The sequence below is a fragment of the Pyrenophora tritici-repentis genome, chromosome 10 (genome assembly GCF_003171515.1).
Source record: "Pyrenophora tritici-repentis strain M4 chromosome 10, whole genome shotgun sequence".
Classification (NCBI taxonomy): Eukaryota; Fungi; Ascomycota; class Dothideomycetes; order Pleosporales; family Pleosporaceae; genus Pyrenophora; species Pyrenophora tritici-repentis.
This window is the reverse complement of record NC_089399.1, coordinates 1561640-1586356: the sequence shown is the minus strand read 5'-3', so window position 1 is coordinate 1586356 and position 24717 is coordinate 1561640. Positions and strand designations below refer to the sequence as shown.

The window sequence follows — 24717 nt, the reverse complement described above, 5'->3', positions numbered from 1 at the left end:
TCTTCTTCATTCATACACATATTAGACACAATGGCAACCTCAATACCGCGCTCACGTTGTTTTCTCACATCCTCTACACTGAAGGTGGTCCCGCGCTCGAGAACACCATTAAGAAGTTTTGCCACAACCTCCGATACTCCACAAACCTCAGTGCCCGAGGCCCCGGGAAAGCGATCACGACCCCCAACGTCGTTTAGCGATACCCTCAATGCTGGTCCTTCATTTGGTGACTTTGTGAACCCCAACGCGCCCCTCTCCCCCACCGAAGCCTACGAAATCAAGACAGTACAAGTTGGGCCCGAAGGCCGCAAGAAGACCATCACACGACTACCAGAGTGGCTGAGAACGCCCATACCCTCGAATGCGAACCAAAACTACAAACAGATCAAGAAGGATCTCCGCGGTCTGAACCTGGCCACCGTATGCGAGGAGGCGAGATGTCCCAACATCTCCGACTGCTGGGGCGGAAGTTCCAAGAGTGCGGCAACGGCAACCATAATGCTCATGGGTGATACCTGTACACGAGGCTGCCGTTTCTGCGCTGTAAAGACTTCCAAGGCACCTCCGCCACTGGATCCCCACGAACCGGAGAACACTGCGGAGGCGCTGCGGAGATGGGGTCTGGGCTATGTCGTCATTACCGTCGTTGACCGCGACGACCTCGCGGATTCAGGAGCCCATCACATTGCCGAGACAATCATGAAGATCAAGCAGAAGAACCCGACACAACTCGTCGAACTGCTGGGCGGAGACTATGGAGGCAACTTGGAGATGGCCAAGGTGGTGGCGCGGAGTGGCGTTGATGTATTTGCGCACAACATCGAGACTACCGAGCGCCTTACGCCCTTTGTACGCGACCGCAGGGCCAAGTTCAGGCAGAGTTTGGATGTTTTGAGGTCGGCAAAGGAAGAACGACCAGAGCTCATCACCAAGACGAGCATGATGCTGGGTCTTGGAGAAACAGACGAGGATCTCTGGCACGCGCTGAGGGGTAAGCCTGTATCATTACATATCCAACCACACGAGACTAACAAACTACTCAGAACTCCGCGCAAACAATGTCGACGTCGTAACCTTTGGCCAATACATGCGACCTACCAAGCGCCACATGGCCGTCCACGACTACGTCACCCCCGATAAGTTTGAGCTCTGGCGCCAGCGTGCCCTCGACATGGGTTTCCTATACTGCGCCTCCGGCCCACTCGTGCGCTCGAGTTACAAAGCCGGCGAAGCCTTTATTGAAAACGTACTCAAGAAGCGAAGGCTGGGTAGCAGCGCAGGCAAAAATGACGTTGCTGAACTGAGTGCCGCAGAGGAAGTTGGCAAGGCGTTATGATTGTTACAGTAATCCATATAGACGGCGTTTTATTTTTTCTTGTTGAAATTTTCCAGGATCTACTTCAACCCGATCTTGGCTTTGGCTTTGGCTTTCATGTCGTGTAACGTCACTGTAACAACAGTTTCAACAGAGCTCGTTTTCACGAATCAAGATATCATTCACATCCGCCAGTGTTGACAAGAATCGTAGTCCAATATAACGAGTTCATATATACAGCCTCGTCCACTCCTCTACTATCTAGATGTGTCCGCCAAGTACTGCATCTCAACAGAAAGAAAGAAGGAAAGTAAGAAGATCCTTCCAATGAACGTCCTTCTGTCAGTCTATGATATCCGAGTTCAAACACCAAGGAAACAATATGGGTATATACAAAAAAGGAAGGAACTAGGGTAACTAGATCATCTAAAGAAAGATATGAGGCGAGTGAGATAGCAATAACGCATGACCAGACCGTGACAAGAACATCATCTTGCAATGCACATGTACCTACCGTCACAAGCTTCCTCGCACCACCTTCTCCAAGACCCTAATTGTTAGGCATCCCCGCCCGCAAGTTATCATACTTGCTCACCGGGTAACTCAGTAAATTAGACGACCGGTCAAGCTGACCCGTACCACCAATATTCTTCACAAACTATTTTCACAGTGTCAGCCCCAAACATTACCATTTCATCGAGCAAACCCGCCCCGAAAACAGAATAAAAAGAACTTACAGTCGAGATCAAACTCCCCTCGCCCTTCTTATCACCAGAACTCTCCCACCACATCCCCCCACCAAGCCCCTGCTCCCTAATCAACTGCGTCTTTTGCTGGATAATAGCAGGGGTATCGTAACTAATCATAAGACGTTTACCAGCATCGTAGCTCCAGCTTGCCGCAATATCCGTGTCTGTGTACTCTACAGCGCCGTTATCAGGTAGGACTTTGTAGTCGTAGACACCTGATTCCCAGGTTCCGGGACCGACGCCTTGGAAGTGTTTTCCAGGGCCGTCGGTCGCGGCAAAGGAGCGGCCATAGAGGGGCATGCCGACGACGATTTTGGAGGCGGGGACGCCGGCGGCAATGTAGTCGGAGAGGGCTTTAGAGGTGCTAAACATGGTGCTGTTTGGGTTAGTTGTGGAGGGGAACCAGTTTGCCATGTGGCCAGCGTTTGTGTCCCAGGAACCGGCGTAGTCGTAGGCCATCTAAGCGGTCGTGTTAGTAAGTGCGGCGTGGATGGGTGGGAGTGAGGCGCTTACCAAGTTCCAGAAGTCGAGGTACTGGTCCATGGCCTTGAGCTTCATTTTGTTGTAGTTGGTGGGACCTGCAGGGGAAGCAACGGTCAAGAGAAGATGTTGGCCGTTGGCGTTTTGACTAGAGTATGTGTCGAGTGCTTCACGGACTGCGGCCAGAAGCAAGACCATGTTGTTGGCTTGTGTCTCATCTGCCGGATATTCCCAGTCAATGTCGAGGCCATCGAAGCCAAGATCAGATAGGATCTTTACGGAAGTGCTTGCGAACCTGGCCCGGCCATCTGCGGTCGAGGCTGGCTGGACAAAGTGGGAAGAGTACGTCCAGCCACCAATCGACAAGAGCACCTTCAAGCCACGATTGCGCTTCTTCTGGAGAAACAACTGCTTAGCGCATCCATAGACATTGTTACCAACGTCATTCCACGAGTCATTCGCGTAGTGTTTGTCAATGTCCGACCAGGTATCTGTCAAGAAAACCTCGCCAGAGTCTCGAACATCTGCAAAAGCATAAAGAACATGGGTAAGTTCCTCAGCGGGAAGATCTTGAGGGTTGTAGTTGCGACCATAAATAGCCTGTAAGCATTGTCAGAGCAAAGTTCTCCACTATTTTGATAAGCGAACAAACCCAGTTCACAAAGTAGGCCACATTCTTGAACCCCGTAGCAGCTGGAGATTTCATTTCTCCAAGGGGCTGTTGTTGTATTGCGGCGGCCTGGATAATCATAGGTGACGCAAGTAACAATGTTACACCTGAGACAAACATGTTGGAGGCGCGCATCCTTATGATGTCGCTAGTGGCGCACTATGTCGTTGTGCTACGTGGCTGTGGCGCAGGCTGGCGCAGGCTAGTGCAGGTACGAAACCGGCTTCGATTGAATGCCAAAGCGTAAAAGTCGAGGATGCGTGAAATGATTGACAGTGTCGAAAAAGCTCCAGAATCTCCAATACTTATAGTTGTGAGGTTGACTAATACCGACTGTGGCGGTATAGAGTCGACTTGGACAATGCGTCAAGGATGATAAAGGGGGGTCAGTAGACCATGCAATGAGCCAAGGGGCGACTAGTGAATGCTACAAAAGCTCTGCAAAAGGAATGTAACATGAGGAGTCAGAAGAGAAGCATCGAGAGACTGCAGACTCATAGCGCTCATGGACACATATTGTCGCCCACGCGCAGTAACAGGAGTGCGCGAGGCGAGGCTAATATCCGCGCGTGCTTGTTTGACAAGACATCTTAGTCCCGATGTCGCGAAGACGTCCGAGAGTTCGTGGAATCTTTGACCAGAGCGTTCGGCTGGGCGCAGATCTAGAGGCGGGTGGGTAGGGGCATCTGGTTCAAGTATCGGAGCATCAGAAGCAATGACGTCTCGCATGAGTAAACTTGTGAACAAGATCGGCAAGAGGCTTTCTTAGGCTCTCCATAAGCACAAGCATTCATCGTCTCTTTCGATACCCAAGCGTTTATCTACCTTCACAAGGTCTTTCTGGATCTAATGCTCTTCTGAATGCCTCTCCAAATAATTATTCGGAGGGTATATCGCAAGGAAATGACTCCCCAGTCGTTCGGAAGGAGACCCTTGAGCAGTCGAGAGCTCCACTTCTATGCATAATCTTCGTGTGCTATGCAGTCTCTGACACCTCCTCTAGGACCTCTTCATGAATCCTTCGCTTATAGAGGTGAGTAACGTCAAGATACAACATAGTATCAGGTTCCATTGCTACACACAGCGTTGCTACCCGTTCCATAGGATGGCAACTTCTGGGTCTGGATTGGCTACTAGAGTGAGACCGAACAACTGGTATATTCGCAACGTTGCCAACGGTCGAATAAGAACGTGGGCTCAGAGGGTGTAGTGCGGTAGTCAAGCGGGCGCCATGGGGTAGGATACCACCTTGTCCAGGATAAGAGGTTCGGCACTTGCGCCACAGACAGGTTGAATGGCAATCTGGTTTCTTTCTAGATAAGGTAGTTGTCAAACCAGCTACGAGAAACTAGTCCATCTTCACACAAGCTGCTTTGCGCGCGCGTGGATGTGTCAAGCCGTCGGACCATCTGATCGCCCCGGCCGCGCTCCGATATTGTTATAGTTTTACCAACGCTAAATGGAACTAGAGCACAGAGAAACTGGAGCGTATCGCGGAGACCAGGGAAATGGGCATTGAGACCGTATGGACAGCGAGTTCTCGATTCTGGAATACAATAGCCCAGACTCCACGATGGACGGATGGCTAGCCGCATTTGACCGCTATGCATACGCGAAGCAGGAAGAGACAGATAAGGAAGGAAGTCCGGTCCGAATACAGCAGGCTCGTATTTTGAATACCATTGGATACAAGATGCTTCGAATAGCTTCCCTTGACACATGTCAGCGTGCAACCCACGTATGACTTTGCCCGCATTCTTCAACTCGCGAAGGTAGGCACGCGAGGTCTTTCTGGCTAGGGCTATGCAGTTGCATATATAGCGCTACGCATGGTGGCACGCGCTCTTAATACCTAGCGCTCGACAAGGCTGTCAAAGATACCGAAACATTCGGCAGCTATTGGAGTCTGAAGGCCGCCAGGATGCACCCGGTGTGTGGGTCGGTGTGTGGGTCGGTGTGCTGCATCATTGCCGAGCAATGCGGAGGAGGGGACACTACAGGATCGACCGACGATACGAAGATGGGATGGTTCGAAGCGAGAGAGACGATATTGCAAATACGAAAGCATAGGTGATGTGGTCAACGATGAAGATGTGAAGTCGAGTGGAAGGGACAGCTTGTATAACCAGAGGTCAAAGTGGCCAGTGCGCCTTCCTCAACACCATGTCTTCTTCTCATTGCCGTTCTTTGCGCATACCAATGCCGGATCAGCAATCAAAACTCCGGAAGCTAGACCGTCTGCGTATTCTGTGAGATGACTATATCCGAAGAAAGTTGCAGCATAACGTACCGTTTCGTGTCTTGTGACCATGGATAACAACACAGTTGTCCGTGCCAAAAAGCTACTAGCTATCTAGACTCACTCACTCACTCACAACTTCCTCACCGACTGAACACCTTGACAGATATGTCGTGCAGGCTAATACCCTGATCGACAAGCCACATCCGTACTGTGGTGTGCCTAAATCTCGCGACGATTATGCACATCAAGGTAGGCTTGTTTTCCGTAGTGGGTAGGTCTAGAGCGCCCAGGCTCTAGATTAACCTACTAGTCGCATCTGGGTGTCATAAAATACTTGACAGTGTGGGCCAGCTCTAATAGTCGTGTCTGGCGACTACAGTAGCCCTTTTACACTAGTATGTCAAGTATTTTATGACACCCGGGTGGTCGCTAAGATGAATGCATATTCCCAGCGACCAGTAGAATTCGAAGGACTCGAGTTAGTCGTACACACTTAAAATCCTCGACAGGGCTCAATACGAAGGACACTTTATCAGCCTTGTTTTCCAATGATGCCCAAAAAAAACCACCCCCAGGGTTTGACGGATGACCAGATATCGTCATATGACTGCCAACCCCCACCACCTTCCGCATTCACCTTCCTCTATATCATCCATCTTTCAATCTATCAAACATCTATTCGTCTGTTTGGGCCCCAGCAATACCTTAACGCGGTCTGTAAAATATACATCAAGGTACAGGAAGGTCTCAAGTGACTGATGCGTATCACAAGGTACTTTGTGAGCAAGTTGATCAGGTATTTGTTTTGGCAAGACTGATTTGCCAAACTTCTTCGTTGCCGCCGAAAAAATCTGAATAGCACAGGGATTCAATCACCGGAAGCAAAGGACAGTCATCAGTATTTTGAACTCGTGGGTTGACTAACTTTGATGCCCTTAGACTAGGATGAATAGTTACATTCGTACAACACAGACGCTGTGAAACAGGCAATAACATTATAAGGTACTCTATGTGTAGAGTTTACAATATGACAGAAACGGCAGTTTTGCAGATATCGTGTGCAAGTCGCGTCCCTGGGGTTAGTCCCAGTCTGGTATGGCTGGTGCTTGTGGCGCACGCTAAGTAGCGACTAGATTGCATCATGCCATGCACCTGAACACCAGACACCAACTACCATTCCCATGTTGTGAATAGCTCGCTACTCAGGCTAGGCCAATGGCGAAACATGTGCGAATGCATCAGCTTCAGAAGCTGACATTGCGCTCACTGCCTCCAGCATCGGTGTTGGTGTCATCATCCCGTTGCTTCTCGGTCCTCAACCGCCCTCCACCAAATTATGAAGGTCACATACCATTGACACGCACGGAGCGATTGGGACTAGCTTTAGGCTCGGGTATTGGGAGTTTTCTAGATCCTCAAAGAGGAGGTAAGAGTCAAAATTCACACCTACAGGTTGTAATGTCCGGCTTACTCAAGGTAGATCTGATTGCATCCTTTGGTGAGGCCACAGCACAGCCATATTTCATATACAAACTCCGCGATCGCATGTTACTGAACCCTACCGGCCGAAGAATACTGCGCGACCGACCGCGATTGACGTCGACTTCGCTGGACATCCCGCGCCTACGTAATCTCCCACCAAATACGGTGGGCTATGCATATGCTGCATGGCTTGACCGCGAGGGCGTCTCACCAGACACACGGGCTGCAGTTCAATACATAGATGACGAGGAATGTGCATACGTAATGCAGCGGTATCGGGAGTGTCATGACTTCTACCACGCCTTGGTCGGGCTTCCTGTCTTCCGTGAAGGCGAGGTTGCGCTCAAAGCTTTTGAATTCGCAAACACCGGCTTACCCATGACTGGACTAGCGGTTTTCAGCGCTTTCACACTGAAGAAGGCCGAATGGAGACGTTTCTGGGACATATACGGACCCTGGGCTACGAGAAACGGCGCACAAAGTGATGATGTGATCAACGTATACTGGGAAGAGGAACTTGAGACAGACATTGATAAGCTGAGAGAAAGACTGGGCATTGAGAAACCACCGGACCTCCGAGCCATGCGAAAGGCGGAACGAGAGGCGCGCAAGAAAGAGAAGGAAACCAAAGGAACCATGGTAGGAGCTGCCACGTAAACCTATGTCCATGTACATTATTGTGTAATAACCATCAGCATTCACACCGAATACATCGAATAATAGCGACATCCTTCACCTATAAGAGTGCCGACATGACATTTGCAATGACAATCAAGACGATCAACAACACCGACATATCCACCCCTTCAACCGGCCCTTCTATCTCACCTCGAATTGCCCGTCGGTAGACATGCACAGAGCGCAAGACTCCCAGTTCTAGCTTGAATGTGTCTCGAACATACTCCTATATCCATTGAGCACTCGGATGCTGCCAATTTGTATGACCACGACAGATTGCTAGTTGATGGGACCATGCGCAAAGATTGCGCAAGGAGCACTGTTCTAATCACAAGTAGAGCGTCTGTACCAACACATCAAGACATACCACTGATTTACATACAGTCTTGAGAGGCAGTGAGACTGACGCCTATCTAGAGAAATCGCCTGCTTCGAGACCTTGTGGTGGCGTTCATCAACCAGTCTTTACGTTCGCGGAGGACGCTAGACTATAGTCCATCCCGGATACGATACATTGCCTATGTATGCCCACTCCTTGTTGATTCGACAGGCATTCGAAACGTCACACACTTGGGCATGACCTACCGCCTCTTTTAAGTATACGCAGGTCGCCGCACTCACCATCTACTAATAGTCCATCAGTAGCAGTGAGTCAAGACTAGGTAGAACTTCTAGCGGACCGGATTCGGTATGACGCCATGAACAGTCATCGTCTCCCATGCATTTCACCTAGGACATGTTTGTACCGTCAGAAAATGACCCGACATACTAGGCTCCGTGCTGGTCCCGTAGACAAGCCTCTGATGCGCTATGCACGTTAGCCGCGATATCCACTACACGTAGGTACAAAGGGACTAGCAGGAGTGAACAGGTGGATTTGCGATGTTTCTCTAGGCACGTCCCACGGACAAATCCGCACGCAGCAGATCTTTTGGCAATCTTTTACGGAATGGTGTCGCATACAATTTTGTCCAAACACAGCATGTTGGTCGACTTGAAAAAGACTTCGCAAGTCGCTGTTACCAGACGTAGTCTTATGGACTATCGTGCTGCGATCGCTAGAAGCTGTATGCAGAGACTTTCTCGATCGTTGTGAATTGCCGTTCCGTCCTGACTCAGACATAGAATATACCACCATTCTGGTGGGGTGGTACCATCCCAAAGCTTACACGAGCCAGATTGCGATCTTCCACAACAGAACTCCCTGCCAAACTTTAAATCCAACCTCGTCGGGTAAGTGGTGGAGACCGGAGTCAGACATTTTCCAGCTCAGACCATACCAACAATCTTCTCCTTCAACTGGAATTCTCCGTGATCGCCATATGTCATACATACGAGCTCCCTAATATACGAATCGTATGTGCGGGGATCTAGCCCGCAGACAGGGCAATTCGTGAAGATGGTCGTGGACAGGAGTCCGGATCAAGGAAACGGTCTTGCTGTTAATCCCTTCATTGGCTGTGCCCAATTGTTTATGCAAACGATGATTGTTGCCCAAACAGGCCACCCATATTAGCATGATACACATATGAGTATCCCAGTGACATCCTTGCCATCGGATAGCCCTATGCGCACTGATCTACGGGGAACATGTCAGGGACGTTGCGCTTCTCGGCCACTAAATGGTCGTTCGGTCTCTTCTAACGCCTTCAAATAAGAGTCACCTTGTGCCCAAACGTTCGCTACACGCATGGAATACGAGGAGAGAGAAAAAGCAAAATGACAGGAATCTGGGTATACACCAAACCATCCAACTGTTCTTAGCGTTTCAGCTACCTTCATAACCCCTTGCTGGGTGCAACACGAAATTGGCAGCCTACCACGGTATCTTGCCCGTAGCCCTGCACCACGCAATGGTTCGAAACAGACAGCCTGAGCTCTACTCAGCGGCCATCATAACGTACACTGTAGCGGCTGCGGCGCTTCTTGGTAGGTTGATCGCGCGGCGTAAGACCGTCCGTGTCCTGACATGGGAGGATTACTTGGCGATGTTTGCCTTTGTAAGTAACTACCAATCCAAGACATAGCATCGCGCTCACAAAGACGAAGTTGATGGGGACTGGGTTTACATTTATCAGTTTATTCAGTACGTTCTGTGTGCAACTCGTTCCTGGGTGAGCGCTAATGAGTGCAAGAAATGCGGTGGGGCCTGGGAATACCCATCAAAGACGTCAATATGTCTGAAGACTTGGTTTCCTACCACTTCTTCTTGGACCTTTGGATTGACGAGTGGTTCTACACATTCGCTATTGGGGCATCGAAGTTTGTTGTCCTGGGTCTTTACTGGAGAACGTTTTCTCTTTCAGTTACCCGGTGGCCCATTCGCATTCTGGGTGTCGTCTCCGTGTGCTGGGTGATAGTCAGGGTAAGTGGTTCACCATATGTGACATTTGAGAACACTAAACTGATTGATCAAAGATCTTCCTCATCACCTTGGAGTGCAAGCCAATCGAAAAGTTCTGGCATCAGAATCTCGCAGGGGATTGCCCTATGTCCCCGATGGTACCGCTCTTTGCGTCAAGCATACCGCATTTCCTCTTGGAGGTGGGTATCCTGGTGTGCCCGTTATATGAGATATCGAGACTGCGTATCCAAACAGCGCGGAAGTGGGCGATGGGAGCCATGTTTGGGGCAGGGACGTTGTGAGTTGCGTTGCACACGCAATGCATTGACTACATACTGATTTTGTTCAAGGGTCTGCTGCTCAGCACTTGGCTCCATCATCCACTGCATTCAGTTGGATAGAATGGCCGACATAGACCTCACCTACGACGGTGTTGACGATCAAATATGGGCAGTCTGCGATGTCAATCTCGCAAGCATTGCGAGTAAGTTAACGCCTCCACCTTCTGATAATGAGAAAGCTAACGAGTGATTTTTCTTCTCAGCATCGCTACCTTTCCTCCGCCCCACCCTCCGCAGTCTGAACAACGCACTCCGGAAATTCACACACGGAAGCTCAACAACAACAGAGACGAAAACTACGCACTGCGAAAATAATCCACACACACTGGTCACCATCGGTAGCGTTCCGAGAAAGGGGCGTAGTCGACTCCCTACCGACGAAGCGAGTTCTACGGCTTCGCTCGCAGGCGAAGTCTATGCCGACAATAAGGGGGGCAGTTACCAATCTATTGCCATACATACCCTCGAGTGTGGGAGAAGTGCAACGAGAGGTCATGATTCGTTGCAATAATGACAAATGAGTAACTATGATGTACAAATAATAACCAATATTTCCTCTCTGGGGTTACGTAAGCTCAATTTCTCCTACTCTACTCGAAGGAAGAGTTCAATGCGCGATTGAGTGAGTGACAGTGAGCTGGAGTCAGTGTCTGAGCTTTCGCGTTGGTATAAGAGCTATATATGTTGATGAAGTAGGTAGAATACCAGTAGCTTTGCGCTTCAGCACGTGTCTAGAGTATTGCCTTGCACGCGGGTGTCATAAAATACTGGAAATACTAGTTTAAAAAAGCCACTGTAGTCGCCAGACACGTCTATTGGGTGCTTACCCACACTGTCCAGTGTTTTACGTCACCCAGATGCCTATACTGAGAGTGCTAATCACTGTCAGACTTGGCGACACTGCGGCGATCAACCCGCTGACATCCGTCACAGGACTGCACGCACAGATGGAAGCTCGGGATACTTATCTCAAACTCACGTTATGTATGAGCTTAGTGCTTATGCCTCTTGATCAACAGATATTTAATGAGCTCTCCCTCAATTCCTTCCTGAACTTGAGCTTGAAACAGTTCTATCTCTGAATAGCCTTTCCGCTCCCTGTTTTCGTGATCATATAGCGCATCCTTTTCCGACGAGAATCCATCAGTGCTCAACATCAGCATCAATTAAGAAACACCAGCAACGATGAAGACTCCTACTCTCTTCCTCACCACGCTCCTAGTCGGCATCATAACACCGGTTGCACTCGCCCAAAGGCCTGTAGTGGGTACCTGTTATAGTGATCACCGAACATGCACCGGCGCCGTTCGTATCTCCTGACAAGACATAGGGCGATGGTTATCTAACAGTTGTAGACATGCTCCGACGATTCATCGAAGTGTCGTTTCTTATCTAATATCTGCGGGCCCGCCGGCCTATGTTTGGACGGCGCATGTGTACGTGCGGTTAAAGCCCATGTATAGCTTTTGATGACGGATATCTAACGATAAACAGGGAGGCACTGGAGCAACACGGACGTGTCATGTCCAATGTGGTTGTACTGACTGTTGTCCTTAGCGATGGTAGCACGGGGAGGTTAGCGATGGAAAGATTGGACTTGTGTTGGGGCTTTGGGGTGAACAAGGTGCAAAGCTTGTTGGCGAGGATGGATATGAATACTAGGAATGGCTGTGTCGTACAGTATAGCGCAATCACAAACAAGCCCTCAATTAACCACATCACGCATCATCGATATGATACCAAAGATCTCTCCAGCATCGGTGTTGCAATATGCTTACGTACCGGTATACGTCACGATTGTATCACGTTACGTGTGTGTGCCATGGGCTTACATCGTCATCCCATCATACCAAAACACGTGGTTTTGCTGAATATGAAAGTAAAAACAAGGGGGAACACGTAATGCGATCTACCCGTGTCGGGATTTCTTTTCACTCCGCACACCGCTTTTGTTATCATGGGTGTTTTGGTGGGTGGGTGAGGAGTGCGGGAAGGGAGGTAAAGGGAGTGATATGGGCAGGCAAAGGAGAGAGAGAGAGAGACAGAGGGAGGATGGAGAGGAGGAAGGTAAATCAAGATTAAACATTTCCATTTCCGTTTTCAAACAAACATATGCCGATAGTTGTATATATATCGTTTTCTACCCCCGCCTTCTCCTGCCTTCCGCCTTAGATGGACATAAAAGCCCCCTCCTTTCCTTTGCAGGAATACAGCTGGATTACCGCGACACCCCCACTGTACAAACGCCTATTACTCCCCCAAGTCCCTCTTTCCTCCAGGCCAGGCAGAAAATGCAACGACAACGACAACGACATGGTTGTAATAACCACGTCTCTCCATAAATAGGTTCTAAACATTGATTTATACTTGCTTCGCTTTCGTGAAATTCGTCTCATATAAGCACTTTCCCTCTCTCTTTCTAGACCCCCAAAAAGTTCGCTGGACGCTACGACAACGTAAAGCAAGAAGAAGAAAAACAAGAACTTGAAAACAAATATACATACACGTGTTTCCGCTGCAAATATGATCCTTATATATCGAATTGTGTGAGACGATACTCACAACTTGATACATAAAATTTATATTTGTGACCGAATCACACATGTGTATAATGTATTCATAAAACACCGTCTTCCCCATCGCCGCTACGCTGTCATCGATTTGGCGACGCGGCTCTCGCTTCCACAGGCGTCATCTCAGTAACGATGCGTATACTAGGTAAACGCCCCAAATTGAGATTCAGCGCTGGTAACTGCGGCGCGCGCGTATCAACAGGACTCTCATAATTTGGCGGGTCTTCATAAGCGGGTGCTTCTTCCTCTGGGAGGACATGCATTTGCGGCGAAGGCAAGCTACCACCTTCGCTATGGCTATGGCTGTGATAGCTTGATTCAGGGTGTAGAGGTATAATTTCGAAGCCGTCGCTGCCACTGGCGGAATGCGAGTTTGTGCGCGAAGCGTCTGCGAAATCGTAATCTTCAGACGGTCGGGATTCGACGGATTGGGCGAGCGAGGTTATCGAGAGGCCGCGCTGGTGGGTGTCGTTGCGGGAGTGGCCGGAGAAGGAGGCGGCTGAGTCGAGGAGAGGGCGGATGTCGCTTTCGGTCGAGTTTCCGCGTATGCGGGTGCCGTCGTGTCGTGCGACGCCTAGGTCGCCGTAGGCTACAGAAGATACTCGCTGCTCGCGCGTTCGCGTTCGCGTTCGCGTTTGGTGCTCTGCGATGAGCATTTGGGATACCGAGAGATCTGCTGCTTCTTCTGCTCTTCGTCGAATGTCTGCGAGAGCCTGGACGTCGCCTCGTGCTCGCGCCTCTCGCCGCGCTTGCCGTCGTGCCTCTCTGTCTGCTGCCTCGATTCGCCGTGCCAGCCTTATTTGGTATAGTGATTCCATCTCTTCTTCTCGTTGTCTCTCCTCGTCTTCTAAAGATTCTGGTAACTCGATGACATTGTCCATGCCTGCTCGTTCGCCTTCGCGAGCTAGTACCCTCTCATTCTCCCTCGCGGCGGACGAGTAGGCTGGCAGCGTCATGACACTGCGAATAGATGTGTTTCTACCCACCCCAGCCGCACTGGTACTGATTTGTCTCTCGGGATCGGACGTGGGTGCCCCGCGCATCTCACCACTCGCCCTACTGGCGCTTCCGCGATACTCTGTATCTTGCAAAGTGGTCGAGTAGCCATTGCGACGCGGACGCTTGCGAAAGTTCTTCCATGAAAATAACGAAGGGAGCTTATCGTTGGACGGTTGTTGTGCTTTTTGTGTGTTGCGGGATGATGTGCGGTATTTACGAGTCGTGAAGTATGTAACTACGAGTATGATGAAGATGGAACCTGCGATGCATCCAACCTACAAATCAAGCGTCAGCACATATAGAACGGAATGTTTCGTTTGCAAACAACGCAATCATTGCCAGAGGGATCAAACATACTATAACAGAGGTCCTGGCTTCGTTGGAGATGGTTCTTCTTTCCAGAGTGGCGTCCCTTGCTTCAAGGGCGGGTAACAACATGGTATCGATTCAACGTCAAGCATATAACGGTCCGCCGGTAAAACGTCAAATGCTTCAACCAAGAAATGTCCCCGAAGCTTTGTTTTGACAATGAGATCACCCGGGAGAATGGCGGATCGCCCAAGCTTCGGTGGGCCCACGACCTCGGCCTCGTTTCGCACTAGACGACGGCGAACCGTGGTAATGAAAATGTCTAGGTAACGGTGGTGAAGCCAAAATTGCGATGAGGATACGAGGCGTGAGCGGTGTGAGAGGCTTCTTCAGAGGAACAGTCAAACGACAATGAGGGGGACGTCGCAGGTCGCGCGTCCTCTTGAGGATCTGGCTGCGCCCGGATGTTTCCCTTGGCGAATGGCTGAGGCTTGATGCGCGATGCTGCGTTGATTGGAAGCGTTGACCAAGGGGGTCTGCCGCGGGCTGTGGCTGGGCAACTGGTCCAATTTCCCTGTTCCAGCCAACTCTTGCATCCTTCAATGCCGTAATCTGCTAGGAACTGAAAGTTTAACAGGCTTTCGGCACTTGCTGTCGTAGCTCCATCATGCCCTCTCAAGCGCTCACATCAGCCGTGGAGGCAACGCCTAAGCTTCACGTCACCTACGGGTACGAAGTCTGCTGCTATTTTGGGGGGATCCCAGGACTCACTAGCGCGTGCTTTCTGGTTGGCCTGGTTGGCTGCATGGTGATGGCACTTGCAGATCAGACCTCTAATCGCATGTGAAGACGCGACGCCCGTTATGCTCATGACGAAGACTGTTGGAGATGCATTAGATTCATCACTCGATCAAATGACTATACGCTTGCTAAAAGGCTTCAATATAGATACAAGACATTGCATGCCCAATATGATACTCAGAACTTCTTGTCCAATTTCTTCAGGAAACTGCCAATCCCCTTCTCCACTTTATCTACCCGTTTTCCGATGTTGGAGTTGCGGGGTTGCGCGTTGGGGTTCTCATGATGATGTACAGCAGCCTCACTCTCGGTGGGTCGGTACAACTGCTGATGTATGTTTGGCGCCTGACCTTGCTCCGCTGTGCTGCCATAGGCAAACTGCGAGAAAGCAGGAGAAGGCATCGGCTGGTACTGCTGTGGAGGAAAGCCAGGAGAAGGTAGGGCAGAGTGCGCAGGAGGTGATTGAGGGGCCGGGGGAAAGCCAGGAGAGTTTGGGTAGTTGGCATACTGTTGGACAGGCACCGTCGAGGACCGCTGTAGGGATGGAGGTGGCGGGGTTTGACCATTGTATTGACCTGGTGGAGGAGCAGACGGTGGTGGTGCGAAGGATGGCGGGGTTTGGGTTGCGCTTGGCACTGACCCCGTTGTGTTTGTACGGTACGCGCTTGGTGGCCCTGTAAAGCCCTGTCCTGGTGCGGGTGGTCCAGGAAAGTATGCGCCAGATGTTGGCTGGGGCGCAAAAGACGTTTGCAGCGGGTTGCCGTACTGTGCAGCATGCTGATCATGCACAGCAGCACTTCCAAGACCGGTGCCGTCGTTGGCATCTGGCGGCGGTGGTGTCTTTTCGCGATGGGCAATGGGCTCAGGGGCAGCTGGGGCAGCTGGGTTGTATGCCATGGGAGCATAGTTGGGCAGCTGCTCGTTGGGAGGCGGTGATGTGGGCGCGGGCGCACTTGGGGGACCCGGAAATGACTGTGTGGTGCTAATGCTTGTGCTTCGGCTCGTGTGTGATATGGCTGCGTTCTCCAGTCTGGCGATGACTGGGCTCAAGGCGTCGTTCTTGTGTTCCGAGTGTGCTAGCGCGGTATCTGGGTTGCGCACGATTTGTAGTTGATGTGGTTGCAATACTCTCCGAATAGAGTCTAGAAACAGACTCGCATCTTCGGGTGTCCAGAAGTACAGATCCACCGTGTGCAGTCTATACATGTATTTGCCCTGGCCAGACGGGTCTGGTGTGGGGAGGTGCCATTGTGACATGTCCTGGTGGGGGGGTTGGCTTCCATTTTGGCTCTGGAATGCATCAACCGTGAGAGTGAATAAGCATGGGTGCTTGTATGTCTGTTCGATCTTGACCGTGTCCAGTTCTGTTCAACAACCTCGTCAGTTTGTGTACCTTTCGCAACAAATGTGCGCGAGAGACGTACGACCGGCGAAGGCATCTTGGTTGGGAGTACCCGCATGGTTGGCTATTTCTATCCGCCCGCTCTGGCGCATGGGGTTGTGGTAGAGGTAGACATAGGAGCTTTTGTCGAAGCGATGATGCGGGGGATGCTGCGAAGGCGGGGAGATGTAGTAATGGACATCAGCAAACCTATCGCAAGGTCAGTAAGACGTGGAATCAGTTAGGGAGAAAACAACTCACAGTGTCAAAAGAGACACTTCTCCCTGCTGTGGAGGCATTGTGTTAGGTAGTGTGATTTTGTGTGAAGTCAGTTAGTTGCGCAGACTATATGGGGGCCAAGATGTGGCTCTGGAGATGGTTGGAAATAGGAAGTAGGACCGAACTGTTAGCACTCAGGATCAAGATTGATGAGATCAAAGGCATATATACGTCGCAAGGCTGTCATATGAGCCTGCCATGACTCCGGCCAACAGCTGCGCTGTCTTCTATTTGTGTCGTCCTCGAAGCGCCCGCCTGGCTAGCGGGAGTTTGATAGGCGCCGGCCCAAGCTCTACCGAATGGCACGACGATCCACTCGTGACTTGCGGACCTCCGAGCCAACCAGAAATTTGCTGCATTGAGCATCCACCGACGACACGGCGCGCAATTGAACTTCGCACCAGCTGAATTGATTCTTGTCGACATTGTCGCTGACCGGAGAGGCCGTCATATCGAAGTTGGAGCCCCGCCATCGCGCCCACCAAACGCCGCAGCCCATCGAGGGCAAAATCCTCCAGACGCCGCCAACATGTCGCTCGTCAACCTCGCACATGTCTGCTCGCACATGCAAAACGCCTCAAAAGCCCGGCTCGGCCTGACGTCAATACCCGTCTCCAAGATGCACGTCAAGGTTGCCCTCGGTCTACAGCGCGAAGGCTTTCTCTCCTCTGTAACACTCGGCGGCCCAACCCCACCAAAGCCCTTCCTCCTACAAGCACAACAAGACCCCGAACAATTAGACATAATGGCGCGGAAGCTGCAAGAAGAGCCATGGCTGGCCTACCCCATTGACGTGCCGGAGGGCAAGAAAGTAAAGGCGCCACTAGGCCAGGAACAGGTGCACGACATACACGTTCCAGAGAACCCGGCGCGGAGGCGGTTATGGTTGGGACTGAAGTACTGGCAGAACGAGCCGGTGCTGAAGAACATGAAGCTAATTTCCAAGCCCACACGGCGGATATGGCTGACGAGCATGGACTTGGCCAAGATTACGAGGTCGCGCGAAGCGAGCTACGTGAAGGGATTGACGCACCCTGGAGAGTGCATGTTCCTCACGACGGATCGGGGGGTGATAGAGGCACGAGAGTGCGTGGAGCGGCAATTGGGCGGCATGGCACTTTTCAGGGTGTGGTAGTGCAACACGATGAGACAGTGTCGACTTGATGGAATGGAGATGGCTGCAGCGTTGCATTGCCATGTTATTGTAAAGACACCACTGTATCAGTACCATGGCGGGGTGGAATTGCTTATACGGAACCTCTCATGGGAGTTATGCGCCTCGCATTTTGTAGCAATATCAAACTCACATACACATCATCGCCGGACCCAATGCGACCTTAGCCGCTGGCAATTGTGTAGTCAGATACGTGAGTCAAGTAGCGTGCTCGGCGCACAGTATGATAACGTGAACAACGGGTATCCCGGCATCACCAACGACTTCGCAGGGTCAGCCTGTTTGAGCCTTCAACATCATTCCAAGTCGGGCAGCAACACAATGTGGTTAGTACAATCTGCCTGTTGACGTGTCATGGGCGTACTACTGGAAGACACGGCTTGGTTGTGATGGTGATTTGAAATGAGTTAATTATCTACTGAGAAAGGGCAAGTAAACCCTAGAAACTGGCATATCCTCATGCTCATGTCGAGACGTTATCGCATCTAGCTCAAGCATTCTAGTGCTCATAGGTATCCGCGAAATCAAAAGAAAAATCGTAATCTCATCTCGACCGTCGCGGACTCTGCTATTGCATGTCGCGCCCCAAACTCCAACCTAATCCTCATAATTTCCTGATCCCATTTACATTGCTCATGTCATTGAGCGTTTCTTTTTAGACGTAGCTGCGACGGCTCCGGCTTTGGCTCCTGTGCGAGTAGCGAGGGCTGCGAGAGCGGTGGCCATGGCGAGATCGGTGGACTTCGCGCTTGACGACAACGCGATCAGAGCGGTAGTGATGATGGACAAGTAGAGCCAAGATAGCAGTGATGAAAAAGAAGATGATGTTCCTAATAACGAGTCAGTGTCTATTTTTCTTTTTTCACTCTGTGGAAGCTACTCACATGATACCGAAAGCCCATGACGCCTTTAGCATGGCGCATTGGCGGTCAATGTCAAACCCATACGAGGATCCAGAGATGGTGAACAATCCGAGATCAGAGCTGTAGGAGCCATTTCTCTGCCAACCAGAGCAGTCGGCGTCGGCAATGCCACGGAGTGCATAAACGGCTCCAATGAAGGCTCCCATGAACAGTAGATCGACAAAGGCAACAAACTTGGCCGAGTGCTTTGCGCGTGTGTAGAGGAAGAGGGTTCCCAATGCCCATACTGCGCCGAGTACGGATACGATGAAGAGGACCAGAATTGAAACTGGTGTGAGTAGGTTGCGGCTGTTGTACCAGTCGACAAACCAAGCTAACATGCCTAGCGTGGGTATGAGGGTGATGATTTGGAAGACGCGCCAAAAGATGAAGGATAGGCCGGAAAACGACATGTTGACGGTGGCTTGATGATGGAAAGTGCTTGTGTGCGGATGGTGTTTGCTTTTGATAGAGCCGTCAGGTGAAGCACTTTTGGGCGCCTAGTGCTGGCTGGAGGAGGGAAGCGCCAAACAGGTGCAAAGCGACAAGAGATGCAAGACACTGTCGCACAGGAAAAGGTAGGACAGGTCGCTTTTAATATCAGGCAGCTATGAGGCAAACCAGGATTGATCTTGTTTTGCAGCGGCTTGTCGGCAAGGACGCTGGCCAAAGGATGCTCGTAGTGTTATAGAGTGACGTATGGCGGGCTAGTCTACTTTAAAAGTGGGCATGTGGGTTATACCTGAGGCGGGGGAGGCTGGTGTTGTGTGGCTGGATCGTGCCTTCCTCATTTCCAGCGAACCAAAACATGACGCCGTCACCTTTCATACACAAGCACAACAAGCTTGAAAATTTCATGTCCACTGCAGGCCTTGCCTTATCCACCACTGTTTCCGCTTGAGCAATGGAGCACGGGAAGCCCAACTGCTTCAGTGCCTACCTACTTATTTGGTGCGTCAGCCCTTGAGTGTTTTGCTTTGGTCCGCGTTGGTGGCGCGGCGTGCATGGCGTGCAATAACAACGCAAACGCCACGGTTTGATGGACAGGTGTCGTTTGTTGTCTGTCGTTCTGTTGGTCCCGCTCCTGAATCGTACCGGTACATACATACGAATCCGATATGGCGAGATCGTTGGTCGACGCGTTGCCCTCACTTCGTACTAGGAGGTACGCCGAACAAAAGCGGCCGTTGCGGCCTGAATCGTCTCGTTCCGAACGATCGTCTCGTTCATCATCCGCCCCCCTGGGCCCAAGCTTTCTCTGGAGCCGGACCAAGATGGGGAACATGGCATGGCAGTCTGGGCTTAACCACTGAGATGGTAGTATAACTCTTGGACACCAGCACTTATCAGCTTCGTCCATATAGGCTGTGATTTACCACTTTCTCTCTCATTTTTGCCTACAAGGACTGTTGTCCAGCATCCTCCTGGGCGATGGGCGATAAGCAAGTGGATTGCTGACGCCCAGAAAAAGAAGTCAATAATCAGCCGGACTGTCTATCACCCTCTCACGTACGCAATTCGGCCCCCTTTTAGCCTCAGAACCAGGCACACAACTGGTAGAACCATTGCCATCTGTACGCTCCTTGTTGCACTTCTTCTGCGAACGCCTTTGGTGGCTGCTCGCTTCGCGCGCAAACTCGCACCGGCTACACTTTCTTATCAGCCGCCAGCCCGATTTGGAAATTGCCCTGTGCTCCACATCCTGTGAGACCAAATGAGGGACACGGGTTTTCCAGAGCATACGGTACATTCTGTCTATACGACTTCAATTCGAGCAACCTGGGCGCGCATCCTTAATAAGGTTTCCCTCTCACACCTGCCGTCCTTCCTGTCTGACCCGTGAGGTTCTTCAATGCTCCCTTTCCACGTCGCAGTCGCACGCTTTTCCAGCCGCGCCCTGCATTGTCATCGCTTTTAATTAGAATACGACCACCCTCTCGAGTCGCCCCGACGTGTTCCCTGCCTTTTATGGCTATCCTTGAACAATAAGAACCAAAATTGCACCAATTCCCCACCACCTTGGCCACGAATTGAATTGATGGTCCTGTCGTCGTCCTGTTCAAACAATGTCTGCACGCGGCGCCCGCAGTCGCAAGGTCCAGCAGAAAGAGGTCGAGAAGAAAGAGAAACATGCTGTATCCAAAGGAAAGGGTCCGGCCTCCATCTACGAACATGAGGCTGGATGGCGTCCGTCTACCGCCATGACGCACGCGCCCAGTATGCACAACTCACGGACTGGCATGTCCCGCACCTTCACCGAATCCAGTACCCTTAGTCGTACGACATCGCACAGTGGTTCTTCGAACGGTGGTAGTAGTAGTCGAGCACCATACTCTAATGCCTCGGTCCAAAGTCGCTCTCGCCCACCAAGGACTGCTGATGCTGCTTCCATAACGTCGGATCACTCTTCCAAGAGCAAGGACAAGGCAAAGTACCAGGCTAAAGGCAAAGAAACAAAAGCTCCCCGTGGTAGAGGGGCAGGAGTACCGACCAAAGCCATTCCAGTTTATGCTCCCCCTGCTTTCCGATCCGACTCTGTCGCTTCCCATCCTCCCATGCCAACATATCACAAATCATGGGCGAATTTCATGGTGTGGAAAGGCGGCAAAGACGGATTACTTCCGTACGGCGGATTCGACGTGGTAAGTCTTTGTTCTTTCGAGACATCAATCCATCTAATACTTCTCTTAGGACGAAGACATGCAGCATGGTAGCGTTCTCATATACTTCAAGGAGGAGCAAGCCGATGATGATATCCCGATACCCTCACTCAGGGCAGAACTGGACGTGCTCCAAAACTCCGGGTCCACTTGGTTGCTCAACGCTTTGCAGTATGGCCAGATAGATGATAACGACGTTGATGACTGGAACCTCTCAGAAGATACAAGCCCACCGCCCCAGAATTTCTCGCGAACCCTCTCCCAACAACATACGCAACGAAGACTGTATGGTCAAACACCTCCAGATGGAACGTCCGCCAGAGCAGAATCAAGAACAGCTTCGAGTGCCCAACATCTATCTGGATACTCCACCATGGAACGCTCCAATTCGCCCCCTCCATTTCTCGGGACCCATCAGCGCAATCCGACCCACGAGATCTGGTTCACAGCGCCTAGTAGGATACATACACCACAAGGACAAAGGCTACACCATGTTGCCATACGCAACTTCCTGGCATTGCTGCATGGCAAACCTATCGTGGGCGCGGACATTTTTGAAATGCTGAATACCCTGCAACCTGAGATACAGATCATGTACGATCTTGAGTCGGATGCACAATCCGGATTGTCAGCTCGGGAACGCAGTGTGCATATGATCACAAAATACCTTACTGATCATGGGTTTAATGACGTACGCAACAGCCCCAAACACGCCATGGCGCTTCTTGCATGGGCTGAGCAGGATGCTGTCAGATGGCGACAAGGCTACCTCGAAAGCTTCGTGCATCTTTCGGGTATCATGAATCACGAACTTGAGGAACACCCGGACTTTAAGCGCTTATCTGTAGTCACGAGACGAAGCCTGGGGCTTGCTGCGAAGACGCTGCAATTGCGCGTCATGGAAGCAGAAGACAAGTTGACCAGCTTCAACTTCGATGATCTGTATGGAGACGCTACAAAGTCTACCAACAGTACAGTCTACCAGAGCTACCAAGCTTTCCGTCAATTTCTCGTCAGCTACTATACTCGCAATTATGGCTGCTGGCCACCGACTCCAGACAGGGCCTGGCTTAATCGCAAGGTTGCTAGGGCGTTGCAGGAAGACTTCGGGTCATTGTACGATTACCTTGTTGACCGGGACGTAGTTTGGTATCCACGTGAGGAGCGCTCCTCTAGGAAGTGGGAGATGACGCATCGGCAGAACAGTGCTTTCAAAGCGGATCTTCCGGAACTTGGCATGACAGAGATGCTAGTGGCATACGACAACAAGAACGGATATGCCCACATTCCGCATCCTTACCCTTTGCTGCCCAAAGAGGTACCAAAAGAAGGCAAAGACAAGGAGAAGAAGGGCTTTTTCTCGTCTTTGAAGAAAGACAAAACCAAGACATCTACCCCTGAGACCACCAAGGATGCAAAAGCGCAATTGCAGCTTTCACTCATCTTTACTGAGGCAACAAACATCGAAAGGCTTGGCGTCGGCTTCAACGGTAAGTTGGCATTGAGGCCTTTTATAGTCTCTACTGACAAACGCGGCAGGATCGACACTTATCGATGAGTTTGAGCAATTTGAACTCACTACGGACGTGAAACACGTTTCGCCACGCGAAGCACGTCTTGGGCGTTGGGTGCTTTTATATGGCATCTTACAGCTTCTTTCGACTCTGTCAGTCGACGTACGAGACCTTCAGCATACAGAAGATGTCTGGTACTTCCTAAACACCGATCTTAAACGCGTGCCCGAATGGGTCATTAATAACCAGGCGGAGTACCTGGAGGCCACGCAGCAACAGTCGTGGTGCTGGCAACGCACCTGGGACCACATGTCTGGAAAAAACGCACCTGTAGAGCTTGAGGGCTCAACCACCCATGACCTTGTGGACCATTACCTAAACTCGAGCAACGCGTCAGGAAATACTTCAATAGCAGAGCAACCCGTACCAAGCCGCCCCCAAACTGAACAAGCTCTTCCGCCGGCATCATCACCGCCATCAAGCCGACCACAGACTCAGCAGATTCTTCCACCGGTGTCATCACCAGCACCGAGTCGTCCGCAAACTCTGGAAGTTCTTCCACCGTCGGCTTCACCGCTATCAAGTCGACCACAAACTCAAAAAATCTTCCGATCCTCAGCTTCGCCGCCATCGAGCCGCCCACAAACGCTGGAAGTCCTTCCACCGTCGGCGTCACCACCACCTAGTCGCCCGCAAACCCAGCAAGTTCGTCCGGCATCGCCACCACGGCCAATAAGCCGAGGCGTAACAATGATCCAAGACGATCTACGCCGCATAAGCGACAAAATTGAAAGTCTCTCCCTCTCCCACGCTGCTGGTGAGCACATACGCCAAGCCTACGAGCGTCGCCGCGAAAGCGAAAAGGGTATCCCAGAAGGCATCCCAGAAGAGGTCGAACAAGAGAAACCCCAGCTCAAAGTTGAGGTTCATCGTTCCCAATCGCGAGACGGCAACACCAAGCACGACTCGGGCGCAGACACTTCCTACACTGCCCACCCAGAAACATACAGTCCCCGAACAGACTCGCTACCCCGCCAGCAGAAAAGCATGCCATGCTTGAACAATGTATCACCACTCGATTTCATCGCCCGTCAGGGCCATTCCAATTCTTACCTGCCCCCGCACTTGGGCCTCAACCCTTTGCGCTCGCACCCCCCGACCATGAACATGGACCTGGCCGCGTACTCGTTCTCCCAGGCGGAGAGAGACATATCATGGCCTGCTCCCCCTGGCTTTAGCGAGGGCAGCGGCAGTGCCAGTACCAGCCCCTGTGGTGGTGTGGGTGGGAATAGGGAGGCTAGGATTTTGGGGTCCGGGTCGGTGGCTATGGTTGATATTTCGAGGAAGAGGGTTCAGCCGGAGAGGGGGTTTCTTTGAAGTATGGTAGGCTAGGGGTGGGGTGGAGTGTTGGTTTGTTGGTTTACCCCGTGATGGCCTTTTTTTCTTTCTTTTTTTCATTTTCGTCTTCGCCTTCTTTTCTTTTTGGTGCGGGGTGGTTGAAGACGTGGCTTTGGTGTGTGTGCACGTGGTAGTGTGTGTGTGCTGGCAAATTGTCCCACCAAGAGAAAAAGAAAGGTCAAACAGGGACTAGACCACAGAGTTTGTTTTCTCTGCTTCATGTCGATCGCTTTTATTCATCTGTTTTCCCTCTGTCTTTCACTCGTTGGATATCCCCTTTTGCATCTGACTTTATTGACTTATTGTTGTTGATGCCGTTCTTATTGTTGTTATTATCGTCGACACTGACATTGACTGTCACCATCTCCTAATTATCTTGTAACACCTGAAATTAAGTAATGTGGCTGTGTGAGCAATGCAACGCAA

At 51.1% G+C, this 24717-nt stretch overlaps 10 protein-coding genes across 10 annotated transcripts; 6 read left to right on the top strand and 4 right to left on the bottom strand.

Moving 5' to 3' along the window:
* Positions 1–30: 30 nt before the first annotated feature.
* On the top strand, positions 31–1336 carry PtrM4_044390 (LipA, Lipoate synthase; the record flags this gene model as incomplete). Its single annotated transcript, XM_001937258.2, has 2 exons — positions 31–991; positions 1044–1336. 2 exons carry the CDS (start codon positions 31–33, stop codon positions 1334–1336), a joined length of 1254 nt encoding a protein of 417 aa, XP_001937293.1.
* A 529-nt stretch (positions 1337–1865) lies between these two features.
* PtrM4_044380 (ChiA, Chitinase) lies at positions 1866–3334 on the bottom strand (the record flags this gene model as incomplete). Its single annotated transcript, XM_001937259.2, has 4 exons — positions 1866–1973; positions 2053–2523; positions 2578–3144; positions 3197–3334. The coding sequence occupies 4 exons, from the start codon at positions 3332–3334 to the stop codon at positions 1866–1868; spliced, it is 1284 nt and encodes a 427-aa protein (XP_001937294.1).
* A 3580-nt stretch (positions 3335–6914) lies between these two features.
* On the top strand, positions 6915–7595 carry PtrM4_044370 (COQ4, protein involved in ubiquinone biosynthesis; the record flags this gene model as incomplete). Its single annotated transcript, XM_001937260.2, has 1 exon — positions 6915–7595. The coding sequence occupies one exon, from the start codon at positions 6915–6917 to the stop codon at positions 7593–7595; it is 681 nt and encodes a 226-aa protein (XP_001937295.2).
* Positions 7596–9792: 2197 nt separating this feature from the next.
* PtrM4_044360 (uncharacterized protein) lies at positions 9793–10484 on the top strand (the record flags this gene model as incomplete). The annotated part of the gene is made up of 4 exons (XM_066104521.1): positions 9793–9981; positions 10035–10258; positions 10311–10444; positions 10477–10484. The coding sequence occupies 4 exons, from the start codon at positions 9793–9795 to the stop codon at positions 10482–10484; spliced, it is 555 nt and encodes a 184-aa protein (XP_065959085.1).
* Positions 10485–11486: 1002 nt separating this feature from the next.
* Positions 11487–11858, top strand: PtrM4_044350 (uncharacterized protein; the record flags this gene model as incomplete). Its single annotated transcript, XM_066104520.1, has 3 exons — positions 11487–11606; positions 11657–11737; positions 11796–11858. 3 exons carry the CDS (start codon positions 11487–11489, stop codon positions 11856–11858), a joined length of 264 nt encoding a protein of 87 aa, XP_065959084.1.
* Positions 11859–12954: 1096 nt separating this feature from the next.
* Positions 12955–14311, bottom strand: PtrM4_044340 (Trichoplein multi-domain protein; the record flags this gene model as incomplete). Its single annotated transcript, XM_001937262.2, has 2 exons — positions 12955–14148; positions 14231–14311. The coding sequence occupies 2 exons, from the start codon at positions 14309–14311 to the stop codon at positions 12955–12957; spliced, it is 1275 nt and encodes a 424-aa protein (XP_001937297.2).
* An 849-nt stretch (positions 14312–15160) lies between these two features.
* Positions 15161–16663, bottom strand: PtrM4_044330 (PAT1 multi-domain protein; the record flags this gene model as incomplete). Its single annotated transcript, XM_001937263.1, has 3 exons — positions 15161–16347; positions 16408–16574; positions 16626–16663. 3 exons carry the CDS (start codon positions 16661–16663, stop codon positions 15161–15163), a joined length of 1392 nt encoding a protein of 463 aa, XP_001937298.1.
* A 509-nt stretch (positions 16664–17172) lies between these two features.
* On the top strand, positions 17173–17778 carry PtrM4_044320 (mitochondrial 37S ribosomal uS8m domain-containing protein; the record flags this gene model as incomplete). The annotated part of the gene is made up of 1 exon (XM_001937264.2): positions 17173–17778. The coding sequence occupies one exon, from the start codon at positions 17173–17175 to the stop codon at positions 17776–17778; it is 606 nt and encodes a 201-aa protein (XP_001937299.1).
* Positions 17779–18472: 694 nt separating this feature from the next.
* PtrM4_044310 (MARVEL multi-domain protein) lies at positions 18473–19132 on the bottom strand (the record flags this gene model as incomplete). The annotated part of the gene is made up of 2 exons (XM_001937265.1): positions 18473–18647; positions 18702–19132. The coding sequence occupies 2 exons, from the start codon at positions 19130–19132 to the stop codon at positions 18473–18475; spliced, it is 606 nt and encodes a 201-aa protein (XP_001937300.1).
* A 1653-nt stretch (positions 19133–20785) lies between these two features.
* PtrM4_044300 (Atrophin-1 multi-domain protein) lies at positions 20786–24194 on the top strand (the record flags this gene model as incomplete). The annotated part of the gene is made up of 4 exons (XM_066104519.1): positions 20786–21361; positions 21411–22869; positions 22919–24151; positions 24190–24194. 4 exons carry the CDS (start codon positions 20786–20788, stop codon positions 24192–24194), a joined length of 3273 nt encoding a protein of 1090 aa, XP_065959083.1.
* Positions 24195–24717: the final 523 nt, after the last annotated feature.